This window comes from Nilaparvata lugens, chromosome 8 (genome assembly GCF_014356525.2).
Source record: "Nilaparvata lugens isolate BPH chromosome 8, ASM1435652v1, whole genome shotgun sequence".
NCBI lineage: Eukaryota > Metazoa > Arthropoda > Insecta > Hemiptera > Delphacidae > Nilaparvata > Nilaparvata lugens.
In genome coordinates, this window is record NC_052511.1 from 33,575,925 (window position 1) to 33,600,086 (window position 24,162).

The 24,162-nt window shown below is 33.6% G+C and overlaps 1 protein-coding gene across 10 annotated transcripts; it reads left to right on the plus strand.

Moving 5' to 3' along the window:
• The first annotated feature begins 11 nt into the window (after nucleotides 1-11).
• On the plus strand, nucleotides 12-24,137 carry LOC111058493 (DNA-binding protein Ets97D). Of its 10 annotated transcripts, none has more exons than XM_039434585.1 (12): nucleotides 27-274; nucleotides 4,966-5,105; nucleotides 6,077-6,196; nucleotides 8,518-8,626; nucleotides 11,299-11,451; nucleotides 12,932-13,067; nucleotides 13,516-13,666; nucleotides 17,241-17,576; nucleotides 20,042-20,146; nucleotides 21,311-21,484; nucleotides 22,488-22,711; nucleotides 23,634-24,137. In XM_039434585.1, coding segments are annotated over exons 1-12 (1,806 nt in total). In that variant the 5' UTR covers nucleotides 27-272; the 3' UTR covers nucleotides 23,790-24,137. The 10 variants fall into 10 exon arrangements, with proteins under 10 accessions (XP_022201951.1, XP_039290524.1, XP_039290519.1 ...); XM_039434586.1 differs by having other exon boundaries at nucleotides 6,089-6,196; XM_039434587.1 differs by lacking the exon at nucleotides 6,077-6,196 and having other exon boundaries at nucleotides 28-274.
• Nucleotides 24,138-24,162: the final 25 nt, after the last annotated feature.

A 24,162-nucleotide genomic window follows, 5' to 3' on the forward strand; every position in this document is an offset into this window, starting at 1 on the left:
CCGAGGGCCGTGACAGGAGAAAAGGCCGTGACAGGTACAGGACAGGAGAAAGCAACAAAGCATGGCCGTGGCCGCTATCGTTTGTGTTGTGTGCTGTTTGATGTCATTTTAATAAAATTTACAGTTTTTAATCAATAGGCTATATTGCAAAAATATTAGGCTCTTTATTTTTCATTTGGATCACTTTTTAGTGTTAGTATATTTATAACTAAACGTCCAATTTATAAGCTTTATCCAGTGCTTCATTATTTAGTTCACCATTTTCATCAAATATGTGAGTATTATAATAATATTGTAATAATGTTTCACCATCGATTTTTACTTGAAAAATTTAATTAAAATTTTTCATCTACATTTTCAACTTCCTACCATGATATTAGTTTGGCTGTAGTGCCAACGAGTTTATGGTAACTTAGTTAGGTTAGGAATCTGAATTGTTCAACCCAATATCCCATTATACTGTATGATTAACAGGTATTACCTGTGCTCAGCAAGTATAATTATGTTGAACCTTAAATTGCAAGGATACTTTCTGAAATTAAAAAAAAATATTTATTTCTTATCTACATAAGGCTTGAATAAGATAGGTCTATAAGAATGTATAAATTCAATAAATTTTTATGGTAATGTATATTGTAAGAGACTGCCAGTTTACCGAAAAACAACATCGCTAAGTAATTGTATCTTATTGGATACCTGTCAGGCTGAGTGATTTTCATGTACTAGCTCAAATTATTATTAATAAACTTCAATGATTTGTTATACCTACCGGTAACTTACTTGATACTTCCTTCTACTTACTTACTTGATACTTGAATCCTTCGTCGTTGGCTGGTATGAACCAGAAAAATTGTTTCAGGGAAGACAAGGGGTATGTCACCTCAGATTCTGATTAGTCCATGGATCTCATGGGAGAATAAAGGCTTATCCTCTAGTTCCGTCTCAGTCTCCGTCTTCTTTGCATGTCTATTACATGTCTCTTTATAAGCTATTTATAATGATGACGTGTATTTCCTATCCCGTACATTTACAAGCAAATTGTTGTCGTTATATTGTAGATTAATTTTAATTAAATAGTTGATTGAAAGGAAAATTCAATTTTTCTTCCGTCTGTGACCAGTGTATGTACTAAATGAACATTTTCGTTTAATAAAACACAAAAGTTCAAATATTTACACTTATCTCAAGTTGGCCGATCAAAGAGACTGTCAAAGCTTACAATCTTCTTTTCTTTCAATAAATAGAAAGGGAGGTTAATCAGTTTCTCTCAGAGCACTTCCTTGAACACTTCTTCATCCAAATCTCGCACCTGCAGTGGAAGTCTATTAAAAATGTTCAATGCGCACATTGGGTAGCAAGTGTGCAGCTTAGGCTATCTAGAGTAGGGAAGGTCAATGTTGTCTCGGCTTCTAGTTGAGTAGTTATAGATCTTGTCTCTTGCTTGGAGTGTGTGAAGTTGGCCTTTCAGAAGCACAAGGGAGCTCAGCACATATTGACTGAAGACAGTAAGTATTCCCAGCTTCCTGACAGCGGGCGACAATGCTCCAAGTATGGTAATGATGTTATAATGCGAACCACTTCTACTGTAGAAGGAGAATTCTCTGCTATCCACGTGCATGACCCCAAAGTGCAATCCTATAATTGATGTGGCTATGAAACAGACCGTAGAATGCAGTAACCAGGTAATTCTTTGGAACATGACTTCTCACATTCTGCATCAGAGATGTTACTTTGGAGAGTCGGTTAAATATCATATCAATGTGTTGGCCCCATGTCAGTGATCAGTCAACCATGAATCCAAGGAACTTGACCTCAGGCCCACCAAAAGGAGACAGACCATGCCTCAGGGTGCACAGAAAATTTTGTGTCTTCTCTCCATTCATACACAGTCTGTCTGCTCTAAACCATGTGCTTGCTTCCTCCAATAGTTCAGCAGACCACAGTACAGCCAATTGTGGATCTTCAATCTGAGGAACAACAGAGGGTCAAGAATTGAGCAAAATGTCATGAGATACGCAATCGGATGCCTTGGTGAGGTCACAGAGGGTCATGGCAGTTGAGTGTTTCTTCTCCATTGCCTCAAGTATGGATCTCACCAAGCGTTGGACAGCATCCGTAGTCGACCTCCCACGGCTAAAACCAAACTGATCCTATGCATATCTGAATTCTCAAAATAAGCCGAAAGCTTAATGAAGATTCCTTAAGCTTTGCAAAAACCGGAATCAGAGATATAGGTCGGTAATTTGACAACTCTTCAGTATCACCCTTTTATGAAGATTGGCACCGTTCTTGAAATCTTCTATAGATCAGAAAATATCTGGACCTTGTTCCAGGCAGCTGCTGATTAGTCTGCTAATTGGTGAGGCTATTGAAGAAATCTGCCATCATAAGAAAGGTAGACAAGCCCTCGAGCCACTCGAGCTCTTTTAAGGTAGCCATTTAAAATTTTTACCAAGTCCATAGGTGTCACTCTTTTCCACCTGTCAATACACAGCTCTGTAATGGTACTCTGTCCACCGCACATGCTGTAGTTTCTGTAGAAGCACCAACAATTTGGTAACAAAGTGAACAAACGAATTGTTGAAATCATCTGGACTTGCATTTTTAGGCAGAGCAAACTCTTTTTAGACTTATTTATAATATTCCAGGCTGCCTTACAGGGGTTTGTAGCTTGACTCAAGCTGGATAAGCAATTTCAGCAAAAAAATTGGTGATAGATTTTCTTAAGTCTGAGGTATGAAGTGTAGTACCTATTCCTCAGTTCATCACTGGTGGCAGATTTACAAAGACTATTTGCCAGAATCACTAAGGCTAATATTGGCCAATTCCAAAGTTTGTAGACAACTAACTAACGTTGGGCCAATTCAGTCATGTACCATGAGCTCTGAACTTTATTTTCCAACCTATGCTTCCTTTCTATATTCACAATAGGCCGTTAAGATCTCATTGGGAAAAAACTATCAAACAGAGAATTAAATTTCCCAAAGAACTGTACAATCCAAAAGCCAATCGAGGCTAACTGTCCACAATAATTGTACTCCAATCCACTCTTTCCAGTGGACAAGTAAGTAATGGAATGTTGCATTCATCAATTTTTCTATGAGTAAAAGTATACCTTGCACACCAATCAGGGACATCCTTCACCTCCTCACACAAACCGAAAATGTCCATCACAAGGGTTTGATAATCGGCCACAACATTTTCCACTACCTCCACACTATAATCCCAAGAGTTCAAATTGGTAACAACTGTGTCAATACATGCATCACCTCATGTTGGTGCTCTATTGCTAATGAACAAGCAAAAAGTCTTTAATAACTTGTTGAAACATTTTTCACTTGAACTGCATTTTTCTAAAAGAATGTTGCACATAATAATATAATGTTCAACAAGGGAAATTGAGACTTCCCTCCAACATATCATAATATAATGTTCAACAATGGAAATTAAGACTTCCCTCCAACATATAAAAAAAAACAATTGATGCCACTAGTTGAAGGTCTGTACACTGACATAACAATAATTGAGCAACGCTGGTAAGATACTGCTGACACTTCAAGTATAAAGCCACTGCAAAAAATGTTCAGGTCAATTGATTTAGTATCCAAACCCAACCTTCTTTCTACATATATAGCGGTACCACCACCAATCAAAGTATCTCTACAGTATGAATCAACTATAGTCAGATTATCAATATTTTGATAATATTAGTTTCATCAGCCTTCAGCCAATGTTCACAAATTGTAAAAAGTAAGGGTTAATCTGTTCAACCCAGAGGCTTAGTGACCCAAACTTGGTGCAAAGGCACTGTACATTTAAAAAACAATTCCTCGCTTTGGTTCCACTACACATCAATTTAACATCAGTGCTATTAACAGATGCAGTATTTACAAGACTAGTATTGTTTTGATTTGAGATTATTTTGCTCGGCCTCTTTTTAAGTCCAACCACAGACCTTTTTTCGCTGAGAATTTTAAACTTCTATGAATATTAACCACGTAATTTTGACAAAATAGTAAATAATTGTTGTCTTTTCTTAATTAATTTTTCTATTGTTGTCAATTGAATTTGATAGGATAATACTTTCAATTTTCAGTATGGAACTGTTGAACTATAATTCAATCTATTTGTGTTCTTCACAGACCCTTGCGCGGAGCGTGGGTGACACCTGCTCGTAGTCAATAAAGTTGGCGAAAAATATCCTATACTATTAAACGAGCAATTTCTGTTTATTTTATGTTTGTATGTCACCGGATCTCGGAAACGGCTCCAACGTTTCTCACGAAATATTGAACAAAATAGGTTTATGATATAAAGATTCGATTGTACTTGGTCTCAACCCTTGGATAACTCGCTGAAGGACATAAAAAGGATAATAAATTCATCCTTGGAAAAACAGCTAGAAATTTTGTCGTCTGTTGATAATGGAAGTGAGTGAGCGAGTTTGTGTGTGTCTATTTATGCCTCAGGTGTTCTATTGCAATCAATAAGCTGATCTCACAAAAATATTAATCCGGCAAGAAAAACTTTTTTTTGTTTATTTTTTTTAGAAAATATGTTGCAATTAGAAAGTCCAAAATAGTAACGAGATGCTATTGGTGTAGAACAGTACATAATATATTAAGAAATATTGTACAAAAATAGTATATCATTCTAAATATAAACTATACAATTTATTACAGTTTCCTCTCTCCTTGAAAATTTTCTATGCTTTTGTACTTCAGAGCGAAGCTCGGTTTCCCGATATTCTTCCCTTAAGGCTCGTGTTAGACTGTAAAAGTACATCAAAGGTTTTCCAGATAGGTAATAACAGCATAAAATAACCAATATCGTCCCATGACACACTCAGTCACTTGGTGCTCTAATGTGATATGAGCCGTATACTGTATACTTGTCATTTTGATTATTAAACTCTATTATCCATTGACATAGGCACAATCAAGACAATAATTTCGCTTTTTACAGGATATACTTGGAGAACGGCTCTCAAGGAATAAGTTCAGATGAAACTGAATCATCAAACTACGTTCTTCCAGACCAAATTGATAGTGTGAGACATCTATTGCAAGATGAAGGAATGATAGTAGTTAAGGACGATGACAGTGGTAAGTTACTCTTAATTTTTATATTTGAAGTTATCAATCAACACTCTGCGTATCTGAAATGTTTATTATATTTTTGATTTAAAAAATATGTTATACAGTTTATAACCACTTAGTGGAGAAAGAAAAGCAGTCTGTGTTTCAATCTCCAAATTCAGTTAAGTTTTCAATTTTACCTTTACTCATTTTGTAAATTAATGATCTAATTTAAAAATTATGTTACCCGCTCATCTTTTTGCACTAATTTTCGACGTTTCCACATTTTGCTTTTTAAAACTAGTTTATTGACTGCATGCTATACTTTTGAGTTTGATTTACAGTTTTTATAATGATTTTTTGCGTTTAGAGCATAAATTACTGAAAAGATAACTTAGAATAGACTTTTACTACCGTGACTCATCGAAGAGGTGAGTAGTTATCTCATTATTACTCAACTGATATTTTTTTATAAGTTCAAATTCTCAGCTTTTTTATTATTTATAAAAATATGAAAATATAAATAACTCTAAAGACGGTACCTATTTTATTGATGTTATTTTTATTTGGAACTTATTAAAATTGTTTTCTTCTTTGATTGGAGAGAATTCCAATCTTAAATCGACTCCCCAATTACATCTTATTTGAAGATGGTTTTAGAACTCCAAAAACAAAGGTTGGTTATGAACCAACTGTCAGCTATTAAGTTATATATCTTATATAATTATAGGCTATATACTTTTCTAGTTTTGTGCTTATACATTCTTGGACTTTGGAATAATCCTTGTCAGCCCAAGCATATTCGAGCAAGTAGACCATATCTGTTGAAATCTTTAACATTTTTTGAATTGTTACAATTTTCAAATTCTGTAATATTGTTTAAAATTTGAGCACCAATCTTGAAAACTCCTGATTAGTTCGTTAATTTTTCACTGTATTTTTATTTTGTTGGAATTTTTTTCTCATTATATTTTTATAAAATGTTCTCCACACTACAGTTCTGTCCACAGCCGATACATGGAATTCAGTTATCGATATTGACAAGATCGAACTGACAGATATTGCTACAGGAGCTACTTTAATGCCGGGTGGTGGGCATCAGTTTAAGTTGGATGACGGTAATTAACAGGCTTACTGAAAATAAAGCTTATTTTCACCTTTTCTTTGATAACATAGTTTGTAATCATTCAAGTTCTTATTACTGGGAGCTAGAATAATTTATTTAGAATGAAAGTATGACTATCACTTCATTCTAATTCAGATTGAAACCTGTATATGTAACCCAATCATTGAATTTTGGGTCCCAAAACTATCGGATCCCAATGTACAGAATATTCATTTTTATTTCACCCAACTTCTACCATTTTTATTATCATCCTCTGTACACATCAATGGGATATGTGAGTGGCTTCCCTAAATAAATAGCTATTTATGAATTAAGAACGTGATGCGCGACTTTATCGCTCACGCAAAACAATAATTTTGCAAGAGCGATAAAGAAGCATTACGCGCGAATTACATACAAAATTTTTTCTTCAACTGCCCAAACCTGTTAAATTACTTATATCGGCGGAGTTACAATTACCGACTTTTTAGGTTAAGATCTGACCTTTTGGCGAGCTGCTTACCATCAGCTGATCAGCGAGCGTAAAGAAACTCTTCTGCGCATGCGCGAATGATTACCGAGCGTAAAGAAAATCTACTGCGCATGCGCGGATGGTTAGCGAGCGAAAAAGTAGATTCTCCTCAGCAATAAGCTGTTTTACGAGGAGAATTGAGTATGTAAATTCTTTTTTACGCGCAGTTGTAGAAAAAATATATGTCCAAAATAATATCATTTAATAATAATAATAATAATTTATCTGCCAAAATGACACTACATTATAAAACTTACAACAATTTCAATTTTACAATACAATTAAATCAATAATTAAGTTTTTTACAATAGAACAAAATAAATTATTACTGTTGGCACATCCAGCAAGGAAAACCTGAGCGCCTGCTGAAATTATAAAATATCCTTAGTCACATTAATCCTATTTATTTTTTCTATTCACATATTTATTTGTTCTACTGAGACCCAAATTTCCCTTATTTTCTGTCACAATGCCAACATGATATAAAAGCAATAAATACCGAATTATTTTGTAGACTTGTTATGAATATAATAAATAACATGACCAACCATTTATAAGAAGTAATACCTGCGTCTGTATCTATCCAGCTTCTAAAGATATCATTGTAGGTATTCTGTTTCTACACTGGTATCCGGTTCTCTACCCAAATATACCAAATTTTTTATCCAATTAGCCTTTAAAAACTCACTGTACTCTCTTAGAATTTTTCGGCCTTTTTCATTTCTCATCTGTCAATCACAATTCATTTTCAAAATACTAATTCAGTTTGGCATGCAAACAATTCTCATGGTGGAGGATAATCATTCTGATGACTTACCATACCTCATCATTTCAAGGTAAATTTATTTTTACTTTACTTCGTTCAAATTTCATGAATTTGCATTCTTCCCTTTGTATGTTGTTGACATTTCGATTTTGTAGTGCAATTTCAAATCCTAATTTATTGTCGTAGTAGAATAGTAATCTTAATAAATGTAGGTTTAGTATGATAGTCTTAATATGCTTCTTACAAAAACTTGTAAGAAAATTGTTGGATAAAGAATGATATTTTTAGTATGGCTTCTTGTTGGTGAGTCGATTCATTTGTTTATACTCTGGTCTCTTACAAGAAGATGCCATCCATCATATTTATTTTAGCCGTCAATGAACCATCCGAAAATTCATTAAGTGCCGTTTGCACAGTGACAGTTCAAACTAAATTTCATTTTAAACTGGATCATATCATAAGTCTCGTTCGTTCTGGTTGATTTTGAGTTTCAGCCACTAGCTGATTAAATTCAGTTTAAGCTTTGACTGTGCAAACGGCCCTGAATAAATGTTCAAATCAAATATTAATGACATTTGAAGATAATTTCAATTTTAGATAGCACTGATACATTTTAATATCCTTGGGGTTTCAAGTTTAAATGAGGAAAACTGACGAATCACAAAATTTATATTTGCATTCAATGCACAATTTTATATTTTTAAGATGTACCATTTTAGCAATCCAGACTGGTTCAAATTACACAAGCCGTAAACTTGTTAAGCTCATATCTGCGCATAAATGCATTCTGCCGTCCTAAATGTATAAAAAAAACTGGTTTGAAATATTTCAGTATTTCAAGATTTATTTGAGGAATCTTTAATATTTAATAGATTTTATTAAAATATACATAATTTTTCTGAAGCAGTACACTTTGAACTTACTCTATTTGATTTTAATAGAAAAATAGTGTTATCTTCAAGGGATAAATTGTTTTTTTCACGTGATGATTGTGATTTGTGATACAGTAGGCCTAATTGATGACGAATTGTTGCAGACCAATTAGTGATGCTTCCCCCAGACATGGCTGACGACGGAGCTGGCAATTTGTACGATCAGCTGGACAATGACAATTCAACCAACGACTTTCACATTTCCGATTTCAGGTTAGTAAGCTGAACTTATCTTATTAGTTATTAATTTCCTCATCAACTAAATACCCGTAGTAGGTACTTCTTTTAGATGTCGTGTTTGAGTCTGTAAGATAATTTACATCATACTTTACATATTACTACTAATTACTTTCTACATATTTATAAAAAAACAAATCCTATTGAAAATGTTTGTTAGAATATTACTTTTTGCTTCCCCTATCTCCTACTTGATTAGAGTTTTGAAATTAATTATTGATTTCAATCATTAATATCATTCTGTTAGAAACGATCTGGGGCCCGTTTCTGTGAAGTCACAAGTTACTTTTACTCCTTGAATTTTAATGGAACAGATGATTTTGAATTGACTAGTGAAACCAGCCCTTCTAATAACTACAAGAGACCCCCTGGGTTGAAGAACTAGATCATGAACTGTTGTATGTTGTACCGTGATATTCGAAACTTGTAATTATACAGAGTAGGTGAGAATTATTATGGAAACAGCTAAATATCTCTTTTACAAGTATGTTATTACTGTAGTAGGTTCCATGGGAATCCTATTCCAATTGAAAAAAAAACTTTCTGTCGCTTCAAAAATTTTGTCCGCCATCTTAGATCCGTCATATGCATCCAACCCCATTTCGAATCCAACTTAATTTTGAATCCAACTTCATTTTTTCTAATGGGAAGGTGGTAATGTGATACATGATTCCGATACAGAATTTCAAAGGAAAATTAATGGCGAAACCCGCACATCGATATATCAAAACGTTTCAATGATCTCAATATTATTATTAATATAATATTAATATAAATAATCATATTATTACCTTCAAATGTTGAGATCATTGAGACGTTTTGATATATCGATGTGCGGGTTTCGCCATTAATTTTCCTTTGAAATATATTATATTATATATAATATAACTATAATATAGTCCAGTCAAATGGTCGTTTTTCAGGAAACAGCCCCGAAAGAATTTTTCTCGTCGATTCAATATGTATTTTGAGGCAATATGAGATACGCGACTTTGAATATGCGACACTGTGGAAATGATTAACGAATCAAAATTTTTTCGCATATTCAAATTTCGCAATTCCGTTTTTTTTCATTTCCGGTTACCGAGATACACAGTTTTGAATATAGAAATTGGTCATTTTTCTGTGTATTTGAATAGGGGCTAAAATACACTAAAAGAGGATTTTTTTATTTTTTCATCAAATTTCAGTTTTGATACATGATTTTGAACCGCCTTGACGAGCTGAGAAGAATGATCTGTAGTACGAGGAGATCTGATCATTCTGTCAAAAGTTATAGGCCTAAGTGTTTAAAGTTTTGATCCTTGACGTATCCTTATGACGTACCCCCCCCCCACTAGGAAATACTGAAATTAAATGTTTTGTAACGGGTGATTCTCATAGAAAATAACCCTCGTGAGATGATTTCAGTCGAAATATGTATTTTTTGTTAGGAAGGCCTTGCAAAGGTATTCTAATGAAAAATTTGTATTTTGGCTGTAGGAAATAATTTTTTATTTTTGGGTGTATTCCCCTCCCCCCACTACTAAATTCAAAAATTCCTAAGGAATCCTGTTCATAATGAATTGTTCTTTCACGTGATGTGTGGTTTTTTATCTATACTAGAAAAATATCCAAGTTGTATAGGGTAGAAGTGGTAGGTTTGCATAATTTTGAAAACCCATTAAAAAATACCCCTTTTTGAAAATTCGTAGCTCCGGAACCTAGAATGGTAGAATCCTGCGTGACCACTCAATTTATTGGAAATTTTATTCTCTTTAATTTTGTCGAGAATGATTTTTCTTGAGAAACTCAAGGTTTACGAGATAAAATGGATAAAAGTCCGAAATTTTGAGGGTTTTGGGGGTGAAGCCGCCCTCTGGCGTGTCAGCACATCTCAGATTTGAATTCAGCGCCTCAAAATACATATAGAGCCATCGAAAAAAATTCTTTCGGGGCTGTTTCCTGAAAAACGACCATTTGACTGGACTAATAAATTATACAAAAATGAAATGCATGAGTACGGTTCCTAAACATTGAATGCACACATCCTAAACTAACACACATCAAGTGTTAGTGAACACTAATAGTAGCTTCTACTCACATTTAAACACTTTGAACAGAAAAATGTGTCATAGCAACTGCTATCACAAGTAGTTTTAATTCCGTGAATGTCAGACACAGACTGACGTTAACTGAAGCGAGTTAATATAGAACTTATAATTCAGCTGAAATCATGTGTCGGCGCATAAAGTCTGTCTGTCTGACAGTCAGTGTGACAACTGCCAAATAATAGCATCAGCTTCTTTTAATGAATGGAAAAATTACAGAAATAGCATGCGAATAATTATTGTCGTTGAATGTTAAATGATAAATCAAAACAATTTCTTTTCCTATGCACTTTTAATTTTATTTTTATATCCTGAAAAAAGACGAAGGAGTGAGTCAATTTTGTTGTCCAACGAACTTGACCTGTAAAAAGGTTCGAAGAATTCGTTTCAAAATTTGAAGCTGATTGATCAATTCTCTCTAAAGTTTTTGTCGGCCATACAGACAGAAAACCACTTTAGGCTTTATTAAGTCAAAAGTGAGAACTCTGCTAACGCTCGTTCAATTAATTCTCTATTATTGAATATTGATATCCGTTTGTATAACTTATTTTGTTGTAGCGGAGTATACGGCAGCTTTCCGAATTCGAATAATATTTTGGATGAAGATTTTATAAATTCAAATAATTTCTTAGAAATCCTGGATGAAGATTATTTTATAAATGTGAATTATTTCTTAGTAATCCTGGATGAAGATTTTAAAATTATTCAAAGGTAACCCAAAGCTTGAATCTTGACAAAAGAACATCGATTTCCAAGAGTAATTTGTATTATATGCATCAAGAAAAACATTTGCTTTTCTATTCTACTAAAGTTAATTGACCGAGCGAAGTCCAAGATTCAAGTAGACGGTTTTGCTTTTCTCTTTATGTTTTTATGCTTGTATGTATGTTTGTTCCGTATTCAAGGCGAAACGCGGCAATAGATTTTCATGAAATTTGAATAGTATGTTTCTTTTTGAATTGTGCGTTGACGTATATAAGTTTTTTTAAATTTTGCATACGAAGGATAATATAAAAGGAAAAGGAATTTACTCTATGGTCCAATATTACTGTAAACATCAGACTATAGAATTATTCATGAATTATCGGTTGTCAAGTGCATGTAATTAATAACTCAAAGTAACCATAGATATACAATAGCACTTACAATAGCGAAGTGCTATTGTTTCTCTATGAAGTATTTATGATAGTATTTTCTCTTTACCTTTATCTGCTTTCAACTGGCTGACCATTTGACAATATGTCTTGTAGGAAATTAGCTTTTGGTGATAGTTGTTTACAACAGGTTGTAGACAACTACCATTGTCGATACGCCAACCCAATCAGCCTTTGGCCGTTTTCACACAGATATCTCGACGACAAGACAGGACAGAATTTACTCTGATGGACAGTATTAGAGGAGGCTGTTGTTTATAACAGCGCAAAGTCGTTCACAGAACTACTGGATAAAAATGATCCAAAAACCAATAGAAAGGAGACATTCTCCCCGTTAATTTGATATAAAATTATTACGCATTACGACGCCCCATGATTCTGAGAGAAGTGATATTCAAAAGAAAAACAAATTTTCGCCATGTTTCCAATTTTATCATAAAAGTTAAATATTTCCTTTTGATCCTTCAACCCTGAAACTTTTCTAGCACTACTATCGGGGATGATATTCTACATCCAATTCTGACGTTGATTTGGAAATTTGAGAAAGTTTCAATTTTACACGATTTGGCCACCCTGTAATTTCTTGGGATGGAGGGCCAAGTCTCAACTTATTTTACACAAACTATAGTGCTATCCAACTTTATTCAACAGTCTTGAAAATTACTTACATTAATTAGCAATTACTAGCTTTTATTCAATCGACCTAATGTTTTCCAATGGGCTAATTGGTCTGGCTTATAGAACTGGCGTTTTAAGAGAACTGCGCGAGTTCTACTGTTCAGAGAACTTACTATTAGTCCAGTAAAGATAATTTTTATACAATAGAATATACAATATTTTTGTAGAATAGAAAATACACACAAATAATTAGATTATTCAAGATTAAATAATAATAGTAACTATTAGTAGTTGAAAAATGATTTTCTCGCGTTCGTTTTTAAATTACAGTTAGTGCAACACACTTACTAGAAAAGTTCACTCCTTTTCACAAAGATTTGTGAAAATTATGTGTTAACAATATTGTTTTTCTTCCGTAGTGATGTTGATAATAGTGACATCTTGACTCAGTTTATGGACATACAAGACCCGGTCTCTTCATTGAAAAGTGCCCTGGAGGGGCGCCTCCATGTTGAACTGACTGATTGCTCCTACTGGTTGCAGGGCAATACACGTGTGAGTCAATCTTTTTATTTCCTTTTTTTTTACTCAGACTGATTTTCTTATTTTCAGACAAAGTAAAAAATTCTCCAATTGATATAATATTGGCGATCTTGATTATAAATGCAACTTCTTCAAATTTGAGAACGTTAATAAAAAGAATTGTCTCAAAATATATACATTAATGATTAGTTCTTTCATTCAGCACAGGTTTGAATACTTTTGTTTATGACATAAAATGTTTTTTCATATTCTTTTTGGAAATTGGAAAACAATTCTATTGAATCAGTGCAATCAATGAATATTGTATGTCTATTATATTGATATATGGATAACATGTGTAGTATTATACACTTTTTATTAGATTGGATAAATTGTTTCAAAGGAAAATAATTAAATTTTCAATTTAAAATGTTTTTTTTTTTTGTAATTTGAAAAGTCTATTGATTAATGTTTATTTCAGTTGGATCCTGACAAGAATATAGTAGACCAGTGCGTTCATGGAGAAGGCATGGTTCAAATTAATTACCAGGTGAAAATTGAGGATGGAAAATATAAGATAAATATACTTGATGTGCTGAAGCCGGCTGAGGAGTATGTGGAAATCTCACCAGGTAAAACTCCACCCTTCACAATATAAATACAATATCATCGGATAATCATGGGAATTTAATTCATCAATTAAACCACAATTTAACACGTTAACTATAGGGGCAAAGTACCATAAAAGCCCATTTATAATTTAGTATAGATTTATTGTGAATTATTCTTGTATTCAGTGGTTAAAGAATCAACATCAGTATCTTAAATAAAATTAAGCTGCGTTTACACCAAAGTTAATAACTAATAATGTTATTAACTTAATCCTTATAGATTCTATTAGGTTGAACATATCTTATCATACAAGTTCCGTTCAATCTAATAGAATCAATAAGGATTAATTTATTAACATTTTGTCAATAACTTTGGTGTAAACCCAGCTTTAAAAAGCATTTTAATAACTTGATTGATTGACGTTAATCAATCCATTTGACTGTTGGATTTCATAATATTTCGATTACAGCTGTGATAAGAGTTGAAAAAATGTCATCTATATAATGGTTGAGTTCAAAGCCACTGATCGGTGAGTGAACGATGAGATCGGTGAGTGAACGTGGCTCTGAACGAAGTACTGTTTTGTCGTTGAACGATGCATAGACTGCGCTAGATTATTTGGAATTGAAATCAGCCATTAAGGGGACAGCCTGGAAGATTATTACATACTAAAGATCTTGAAGATTTTTGTGATCTATAATATTACAAAAAAATATTTATTATATCATATCTCGCGCTAAAATACCTCAATGGAACCTTTAATTTCAAGTAAGAGCTAGCATTGGGAAGGCATAAGAGTATTGTGCGTTTATACCTCTTCAAGGTCTTTGGTCTAACTGATAAGAAAAAAAATACGTCATATCCGGTTCGTTCACTGATCAGTTAATCGTACTTTTCCACCGATGGAAAAGAACGTAAATAGAGTAGCTGAACGTAAACAGACATAGCTGAATACGAGGTTGTTTACAAATAATGGACTCAATTATAATGTATTTGGGAGCAGAGAAATGCATGATTACATAAATTCAATAACATTTAAAATATTTTACAAAGCATTTAAAACTACTCCAATCCCCTGATGGTTTTCCATCTTAATTGATTACAATGAAATATATTAAGTTCTAGTATTGTTTACAAAATATTATGATCAACAGGGGAAACATCTGTCAGTCATGACTCATGAGCAACCGTTCAGCCACAGAATACACACAAAATGGAAGGTATCAATCTAACCAAAATTTGAGTGCACCAAGACCACAACACATGACTGCATCATCTTGTTAGAAATTATAACTACTGCTGTTTTACAATGATACACTTTCTTTCAAGATGGCGGATTATGGCGTCAAGATACTAGCCGTCTTTTCATTCTGTGGTTCATCTGAGATCACTAATCTGTGATCAGGTTTTTTACTGAACTTAAAAAAAACCCGATGGAATTGAACTCAACCTTGTGTACTGGTATTAAAACGGTAGTTTGGAGTTGAAGTGTAGTTGATTGGTACCAGCTGTAGATAATGGTTCCTTAGAAGACCTATACAAATAATTATTATCACTCCCCTATCATTGAGAAACTGGAAAATTTTGAAAAAAATATTCACCTCATGAAAGAGAGTTGCTCATATTGCATTCATTAATATTACTGAAGAATGACAGTAGAATTTACTTTTTTTAATTTAGCTTGGCTTAGACCCATATTCATCCTAAAATGGAAGATGGAAAGAATATGGAATTCTGTGTGATTCATCGCATATTTCCTGGACCATCTATTTACAATCAACAACTATGAAAACATTAAATTCATCCTTGAAACACTGATTTAACCCATCTATTTTTTTTAATTCAACACTACTGATAGATATGACTACCAATTGACTGAGAAGAATTTGTTTTCGGAATAATAAATGCTGCAAGACTAAGCACATAGGAATTCCGTATTGACATGTAAATGAAAATATTGATTTTCAGATAAATTTCATGATTCACCAAATAAAGTCAAGTGTGACATGAGATACATTGACTTTTTGGCGGTACGAAGTTCGCCGGGTAAGCTAGTGAATTATAAAAATTCCAATACAGGTGTGATAAATTGACGTATCGTCATCTGCTTTTATTGTAAACAAATCACCGGTATCCAATCTGTCAGCATTATTTGAATTAGACGAATTGACGTTATTCATAAGAAATTCTGACAGTTTTATGTGAATCTACATAACGGTTAAGCAAACAATCTTCAATTTTTATTTTGAAAGCTACAATCTATTTTCTTCATCAAACTAATTTATTTTCGGGAATAAGGAATTGATAGAAGAAAGGTCTCGCTGTTAGTTAAGCAGCGTTTACACCAAAGTTATTAATAAAATGCTTATTTTCCGTCCTTATAGATTGAATGGAACTTGACAAACACTTATGCTCATCATGTGTATGATAAGTTATATTCAATCTAATAAAATCTATAAGGACGGAGAAACAAACATTTTGTTAATAATTTTGGTGTAAACGCGGCTTAACATACGCATATGTGTTTAAAAATTAAAATTTTGTTAATAACTGTGGTGGAAACGCAGCTTTAACTTATTAAACTTTTTAATAACAACTATTTTGCGTTTTTAATTTTATTTGTTTATTCATAGACAAAGATACATTTCAAGTGTACAGGCATTCGCCCAAAACTGCTTTCAACCTTTATTTAAAATGAACAGTTCAGAGGTTATGTAGAGTTCATGATTTGATTAACACACAATTTTAAATAAAAAAATGTATCAACTGGAATTTTGAATTTATCTGATTAATTTACTTTCAAACAAGGAACTTCTATTACAATATCAAAAATTTCTATTCACTTAAGGCCAGCAGTCTTCCCAATCTTCTGCAATGTTAACTTATGTGCCTTTTTCTCAGAAACCATTCTAGCTACAGACACGAATTTTGGCACACTGTTTCATAGTTATATTATATTATGAAGACTATAACCAGTTCATATCACTTTAAAAAAATGTATGATTTTTCAAAGAAAATACTTATAAAAAGTGAATAATTTTACTCAAAATTGACCATAAAATTTGAATCAATTAGTATATTTCAATAATCTCTGGTTAAAATGTTCATCTAAATCATATTGATGGCTCTATGAAATTTTGAGAAAAAGGTACATAAAGTTTAAAAAATACGTTTTTGAGATAATTGCTTGCGAAAAAATTTGTTTCTAAAAACTTACATTCAATGCCGGTGCTGAAAAATTTGACGCGTATGTTGTTTTTATTTTTTCTCATAAAAAACATTGATAAATACATATTGTTTGTTATACATCGTTACAAAGAGGAAAAAGTAAGCTATCGACATGTACTAAAATCGAAAAACGATATTTTTATCGATTTTCACTGGACTGGTGGCCTTAAAACCAAGATAAAGATAATATTTGTCCTGCGTGAGCTACTACGGCTGACAGCTACATCCCTATCATTGTTAAATTGTGGCCTATTTGACGAATTAATTCAGAAAAAAATCCGCTACGAGCGCTTCCGATGTTTTTCTTATCCCCTCCACCTACGTGCTCACAGCGAATTGACTGATAGACTGGCTTTTGTTTCGCAGAAAACTCATTGAAAGAGGAAGACAGCGACCAGCAGTCGCTGAGCGATGGTCGACCGGACATGGCGCGCTGGATCATCGACGCCAACTTCAAGAAGGAGCAGGAGCGCTTGAACATCCCGCAGGACCCGAAGGAGTGGAGCAAGGCGCAGGTGCGCCACTGGCTGCTGTGGGCCGTGCGCCTCTTCAACCTGACCCGGATCCAGCTGCAGGACTGGGACATCACTGGCGAGGAGCTCGTGCAGATCACGTTGGACGAGTTCCGCAACAAAGTGCCCCACGATCCCCACGATCACTTCTGGACGCATCTCGAACTGCTGCGCAACTGCAAGTTTTGTGGTCAGTAACCTATCTCACTGTCATTGTCACATTTACCAGTCAAATTTCACCATTCATATCATATTCATGTCAGCAATTTACCATAAAAAACACAAACTGCAAGTTATAGAACAAAGTAGAATACTTTTCATAAAGTGCTTCAATAGGGCCACTTGAATTGTTATAGAAATAACTAGTACCCTTTTAAAACGTTTTTACTTCAACACTACTATAGTCCCAGAGATATTACTTTTTACACGGCTCTCTCTTGAAGACAAAGAGGCCCGATGCTCTTTCCTTCCCTAATTACTCCCACTACCTATTGTTTATTGTTTTGAAGGGACAGATTCAAGGATCCAAAGGTTCAAAGAACCCCACACGTCAACCGAAGCTTATTGTGTTCCCAAGTAGTATGTTAGTTAGGCAAACCAATACCTGTGTTCTTTACAAGAACCAGGAGTTTTTCCCTATACCAACATCACCCGGTTGCTTGTTGCAATCCAGTGTGATATGCCTGGCAGTCTCTTCAGACTGATTAGTCCTCGTGACCTACGTGAGTTCCACTCCTGGCCTTTTTGTAGTTCCTTCCGCTGAGAGAGGGGACGCCAAACTGCCTCTAGGGCGCCCGGCGCCCGGCCTCCCTCGACTCAGCCTCTTGACCCAGATTTGTGCCTGGAGTTTCACCCATCTCTGGTCTCTTGAGTTTTTGTTTCTGCCCCTCCAAAACTCTGCAGGGTCAAAAGCCTCACCACTCCCAAGAAGTTTTGCCTGAATGGGCGCCCTTCTTTGAGCAGTGGTGAGTTTTGGCTTATCCACCCACAAACTCGTGACCTACGTGAGTTCCACTCATGGCCTTTTTGTAGGTCCTTCCGCTGAGATAGGGGACGCCACATTGCCTCTAGGGCGCCCGGCCACCCTCGACTCAACCTCTTGACCCACATTTGTGCCTGGAGTTTCACCCATCTCCGGTCTCTTGGGTTTTTCTTTTTGCCCCTCCGAAACTGCCCTGATGGGGCATATCCCGTGGGTTTCTTCTGGAGTTGCCTTGAGGTCCATTCTAGTCGCCTCCTACGACAAGCATGGATACTGTGAGTGAATTCTGGTTTTCAACACATTCTTGAGTACGATGATCGACTCAAAGCTCCCCCAACCCACAGGGGGCCCCACTACCTAACAGCCTTCTCCCTACTTTTGTGTCAGCATCCAATTGTGCGCAGCATGCTTACTCCTCTCCACTACTCTGTCCATGCAACAAACTGTGGAAGGAGAAATCGGTTTCTTTTCTTCCTTCATGTTAAAAGTAATATCTCTCGGACTATAGTTCCAGCACTCAAGCTATTTTCAAGTGTCTTTCTAACATAAACAGTACTAGTTTCACACTAGGACTTTTTATAATGGCGTGAGTGCTGAAACTAGTGGTGTTCATGTGAAAAAGTTATTTCTATAACAATTGAATATATATAATGAAATTCATGAATCAGATTCCTAGTATTGAAATAATAATAATAAATTAATGTAATATTATTGGTTGATTGGTTGACGCATTAACGATATATTGTAAGGGAAGTCGACTCAGCTTATTATCCTACTCTCTTGAAATTAACTACAGTAAAATTCTCTTCAAACTCTCAGCATTGGTTGAATGTGACACATTGGTGTTATTTATAAAGGATTCTGACAGTTTGAAGTAAATCTCACTTCAATCATGGAGAAGACATAGGCAATAATATTTATCTATCCTCATTTTATGTCTTAACCTACTCAACTTATTAAAAATGTTATTCATTTCTCTTAAATGTGCTCATATTTATCATACAATGAATTCTAAAAATATGTTTTAGAAAATCGAAATATAGATGATTAAATTGTCACTGAAATTGAAATTGTTTGAGATTGACGTAATGGAAAGTTGTAGCTGTCAGTAATATGTCATCATTACGTTCCCAGTCTATTAACCGTTTTAGTTTTATGTGTGTGTTATGAGCTGCAAAATTAATCCTATTCATTTTTCAGACAAACCTTATAGAATCTCAAGTATTATTAATCAAGTTGAATTTATAATATTCTATTTGTTGTCTAAATTTTTAAACTTAACTAAATTAACAATTATTGTTATGACAAACATAAAACAGCAACTTACTAACAACTTATAGTTTTGAACAAAGTTGGATCATTTTAGTAAAAGTATTTTATTTCTCATTTCTTATTTCATTCAATGATACTTTGTACTGTAATTTGTTATACGGTTACGCCATTTGTAATTTCAAAGAAAATCTTTTGATCATGTGTAACGCCCAATATTTTTATACTAATCTTCAGTTTTTAATTACTGAGTAACTCAAAATTCCAATATTCTACTAATTTTTGCTTGTAACAAGCATTTAGAGAGTTTTGTTTCTATTTTTGTTAATTTCTGCTTGAAGCAACTTTTTTGTTTTTACCTTTTAGAATGTAGTAATCGAGGATCCATAACCTTTTATTTTCAGCTGTAATTCAGAAACAGAATGACGAAGAAGAGTGCAATGGAACAAGCGTGGCGTTACCAGAGATTGTCCCGTCCCCAGACTCCACAGATCTCACAGAATTACTGCGTTAGTGTTCGAATCAAAACACATTTTAATGTTAGATATTGAACACTCAAAGGAAAGTCCTTGAGAAAAATAATCAGATAAAGTTTATCATATTTCCATAGTCTTTGTCTCATTCGAATGGGTTCCATATTTTCGTCGAGTAATCTCCTCTTCCACATCACCCTGTCCGTTTCCACCAACCCCCCTCTCCTTCACACACTCGCTCCCTCAGTCTCTCTCATTCCTGTCTTTCCTTCTCATTCTTCGTCATCCTCCATATTGAAATACTACAGTATATTTTATGTATCATAAATCATAATATAATAACAGCTTATACACTTGCTCATTCCCGGAGCTCTTTGAATTGATAATGCAAACATTTTGCTCTTAGAGTTTTGAATCTAAATTACTATTCAAAAGTATTTAGTATCAAAACCAAATCGTTTTTACCCATTTGATACCGTAGGTTATACGGATCTATTTGAATTTATAATGTATGCCCTACCATTTCACTCTTTTAGAATCACAATTTAATCACTTTTTATTTATTATTAAATAGTGTTCAGGTTCACTCTATCTTGGTGCCTATCTCAGCCGTTCTCTCTATTTTATCATGGTCAAAGTAAGGTCGTTGATGTGGAAGAAAATGATTTTAGAGTACCAATAATTACTAACGATTATTTATAACGAGTGAGATTCGAGTTATAATGTCAGTGGAAATGATAGGATGCAAGTGTTGTTACCTTCCTTTTCACCGCCTTTTATAGTAGATAGCTGTGATTCAAGTATCCCGGTAAACCTGATATGATATTAATTGTTGATTCTTGTTCATAATGATAAATTAATCCCAAATACATCTTATTCGTCAAGAAAATTATTAAATTTTTCATGATTTAATACATTTTCATAATAATTGAGGTTACATATTATTATTATGGTTGTCATTAAAATGTCTACATAATAATACAGAAGCCAGGAATTTGGCAACGGTGTGGAGTTGGAAAAGGATAAAGCTATATGCTTAATGACAGACAAGGATAGCAAACCAATGTAAATCAGGTGCTGACTTTATAACATAAATCTCACTATAGGTTTATTTTTGCAAGTAGTACTAATACAAATTAATTATACGTTCTAAAAATGTTGTGAAATTGAAGTATTAAGCATGCTTTATTTCTTTTTCAGCTGTGATAGAGAAAAAGAGTAGTAATTCAGGTGATTCAGAAAAGGAAGAGAAGTCTCCTCCAAAGAGAATCCCTCGTACGCTTGGCATCAAACAGAAAGGATGTATCCGCGTTACAAAATCAAAGCATACCAAAGTATTGTTCGTACAGGAAATGCCGGCTTCAAATAAAGCTGGTAGGTCAACAATATAAATCCACTGTATTAATAATTTCATATTAAGAAATTTTGAAGCAATATTTAAAAGCGATTGCTCGGTTATTGCAATATTATCATCTAATCGCTGTGAGCCGTGCATCTGCTAATGCCGTTGGATGGATGATTCACTTGAACCAGCTCCGCTAAATATAATCGTTGATCTTAGAAATCGCTCCTCGGTGGTTCAGAACCCACATAACGTAATGCTTTAGTTTCTTTCACCAATCATTATCATCATTATGAGTCTATAAGACTATGTGGGGCCTAGTGTTGTAAAATGATTGTTTTATTTTCATGGTCCTCAAACGATACTCACATAATTGCTACTTGAGGGCTAGGAACGTTCAATTTCTCACTAACTTGAAATAAGGTGGAAACAGACAGACTGAAAAATGTTATTATATTATAGTAAGTAGAAGATGATTAGTTATTCTTTGTTATCTATCTTGCTTTATTCGATTATTCTTTGTTTGATCGTGAATAAAAGAATAATATGCTTAATTATTGTATGTGTGTGTTGTATGAATACGGAAAATAAAAGGAATAAAGGAATCTTTCAGTTTCTCTATTTTTGTTTCATGTGACTAATGAAAGTACAACAAACAATAGAGTCACTTCACTTGTAAAGTAAACGACAAGTTGTTCGAGATGTTTTAAATAAAATGGTACTTCATGTTTTATTTTGTTTTTAATAACAAACAATATATATTCAAAGTAGTGTGTTTTGTACTACTATCATTAGAGATTTAAATAATCTATACATTTCAAAATTATTATCGTTGAAACTCTTGAAAATAATAAAATTATAAGCTGTTGAAACAGTTAGTTATTCTAATGATAACTTATAGGCTTGAATCACCTGACGCTAACGAACGATTAACTAATATACAGTATTATGATTCAATAAGTGTTTATCTATAATAATCAGTCATCTTCAATTCATAATTTGATTCTGTATAAATTATGGTTTTGTGCCTTCTAGGAAACAATGGCCAAATACAACTGTGGCAATTCCTGCTTGATCTGCTCACTGACAAAAAGCACAGGCAAGCAATACAGTGGCTGGGCGAAGATGGAGAATTCAAACTGCTAGACCCAGAAACAGTCGCCAACCTGTGGGGTGAAAGGAAAAACAAACCGACCATGAACTACGAGAAACTCAGTAGGGCTTTACGCTACTATTATGAGGGTGATATGATTTCTAAGGTAAGATTATATTCACGGCAATCCCTTTTAGCAAATTTACTAGCATCGTACTAAATTTATCTATTTATACTGTTTATTAATCTTTTTTATTTATAGTTTATTCATTTTATTATTAATTTTCCTTTAAGAAGAAAACTCCTAATTCTTGAAAACAGACCGTATCTTATCCTTCCGTTTGGTGTCTCACATTCATAATCACTGGTTAATTATCTTTATTGGTCTCTAATTATCTTTATTGGTTATCTAATTGGCCTTTGTAATTTCCATGGGCTCCAAAGGAGAATGTTTGTAGAACTTTGAAATAATGAAGTATTTATTAACTTTTATGCATGTAACAGCACATGAGACTGTGTACATTTTATTATATTAGCAAATCTAATATAATTTTCCAACAGAAATAAACTGCATAAACTTCAAATAAACCTGCAGCGATATAAAGGCTTTTTCAGAACTGATTGAACAAGCTATGTCAGACATGTCACTTGAAACAATACAATTGAAAGCTATTTGTGCTTAGCGTTGTACTGGTTCAAACTCATAACATGTTTTTATTCTTATTCTTTGTAGCTTATTCATTCATTTATTCATTAGTACAAAATTAGGTATCTATTATTAGAATTATATTGGTAGAGCAAAAGCAAAAAACAGGCAAACCCGTTAATAATCCTCTTCCAAATTTATATTATTAGTTTGAATAAGGCTAAATCACTTTTTACTTTTCACTCCACATCACAATTTTCTGTTCAAAAATGTCTTTCTCAAATTTAGAATTTGGAAAGATTAAATAATAAATGAAAATGAAATACCACAACTAAAACATCATATAAAATAACTGAGAAATGCAAATATATATTTAAGTAAATGGAAGTGTTTCTATTCATTCAATGAGATGTTGTAATGGGTTGAATGTATCCTGTTGCAGGTACCAGGTAAAAGGTTCGTTTACAAATTTGTGTGCGACTTGAAGGCCCTTCTTGGATACAGTGCCTCTCAACTCAACAAATTGGTCAAAGAAGCAGAACTCAACGCTATGAGAGACAACTTGGAAAGACAACCAAAAATGGAAATGGAATTTTAAAGCTTCCCTATGAATAACTTGTGGTGTGGATGCTTCCAAAGCAGGTTAAAGGCTCAATGAAAAACATTTTGTCACTCAGAGGTGCATTTAATTTATTCAAATACTATACTCATATTCTAAAACCTATATTAATGTTACTATACTTTCGATAATCTAATCATTTCATGATAGTATTCATTTATTCTTGATCATAGTCAGTTTCTGCCTATAAATCGGAAGTATTTTTGTTATGATTCAATTTTTGTATAAGTTGTCTTATTTTGCATTAATAAGATATTGTCAAAAGTTTGTCGATAACATTTTGTAAATAGTATAATCGAATAAAATTATTATAAAATTTGTTACATAGTTAATCGTATCTTTATTTTGTTTT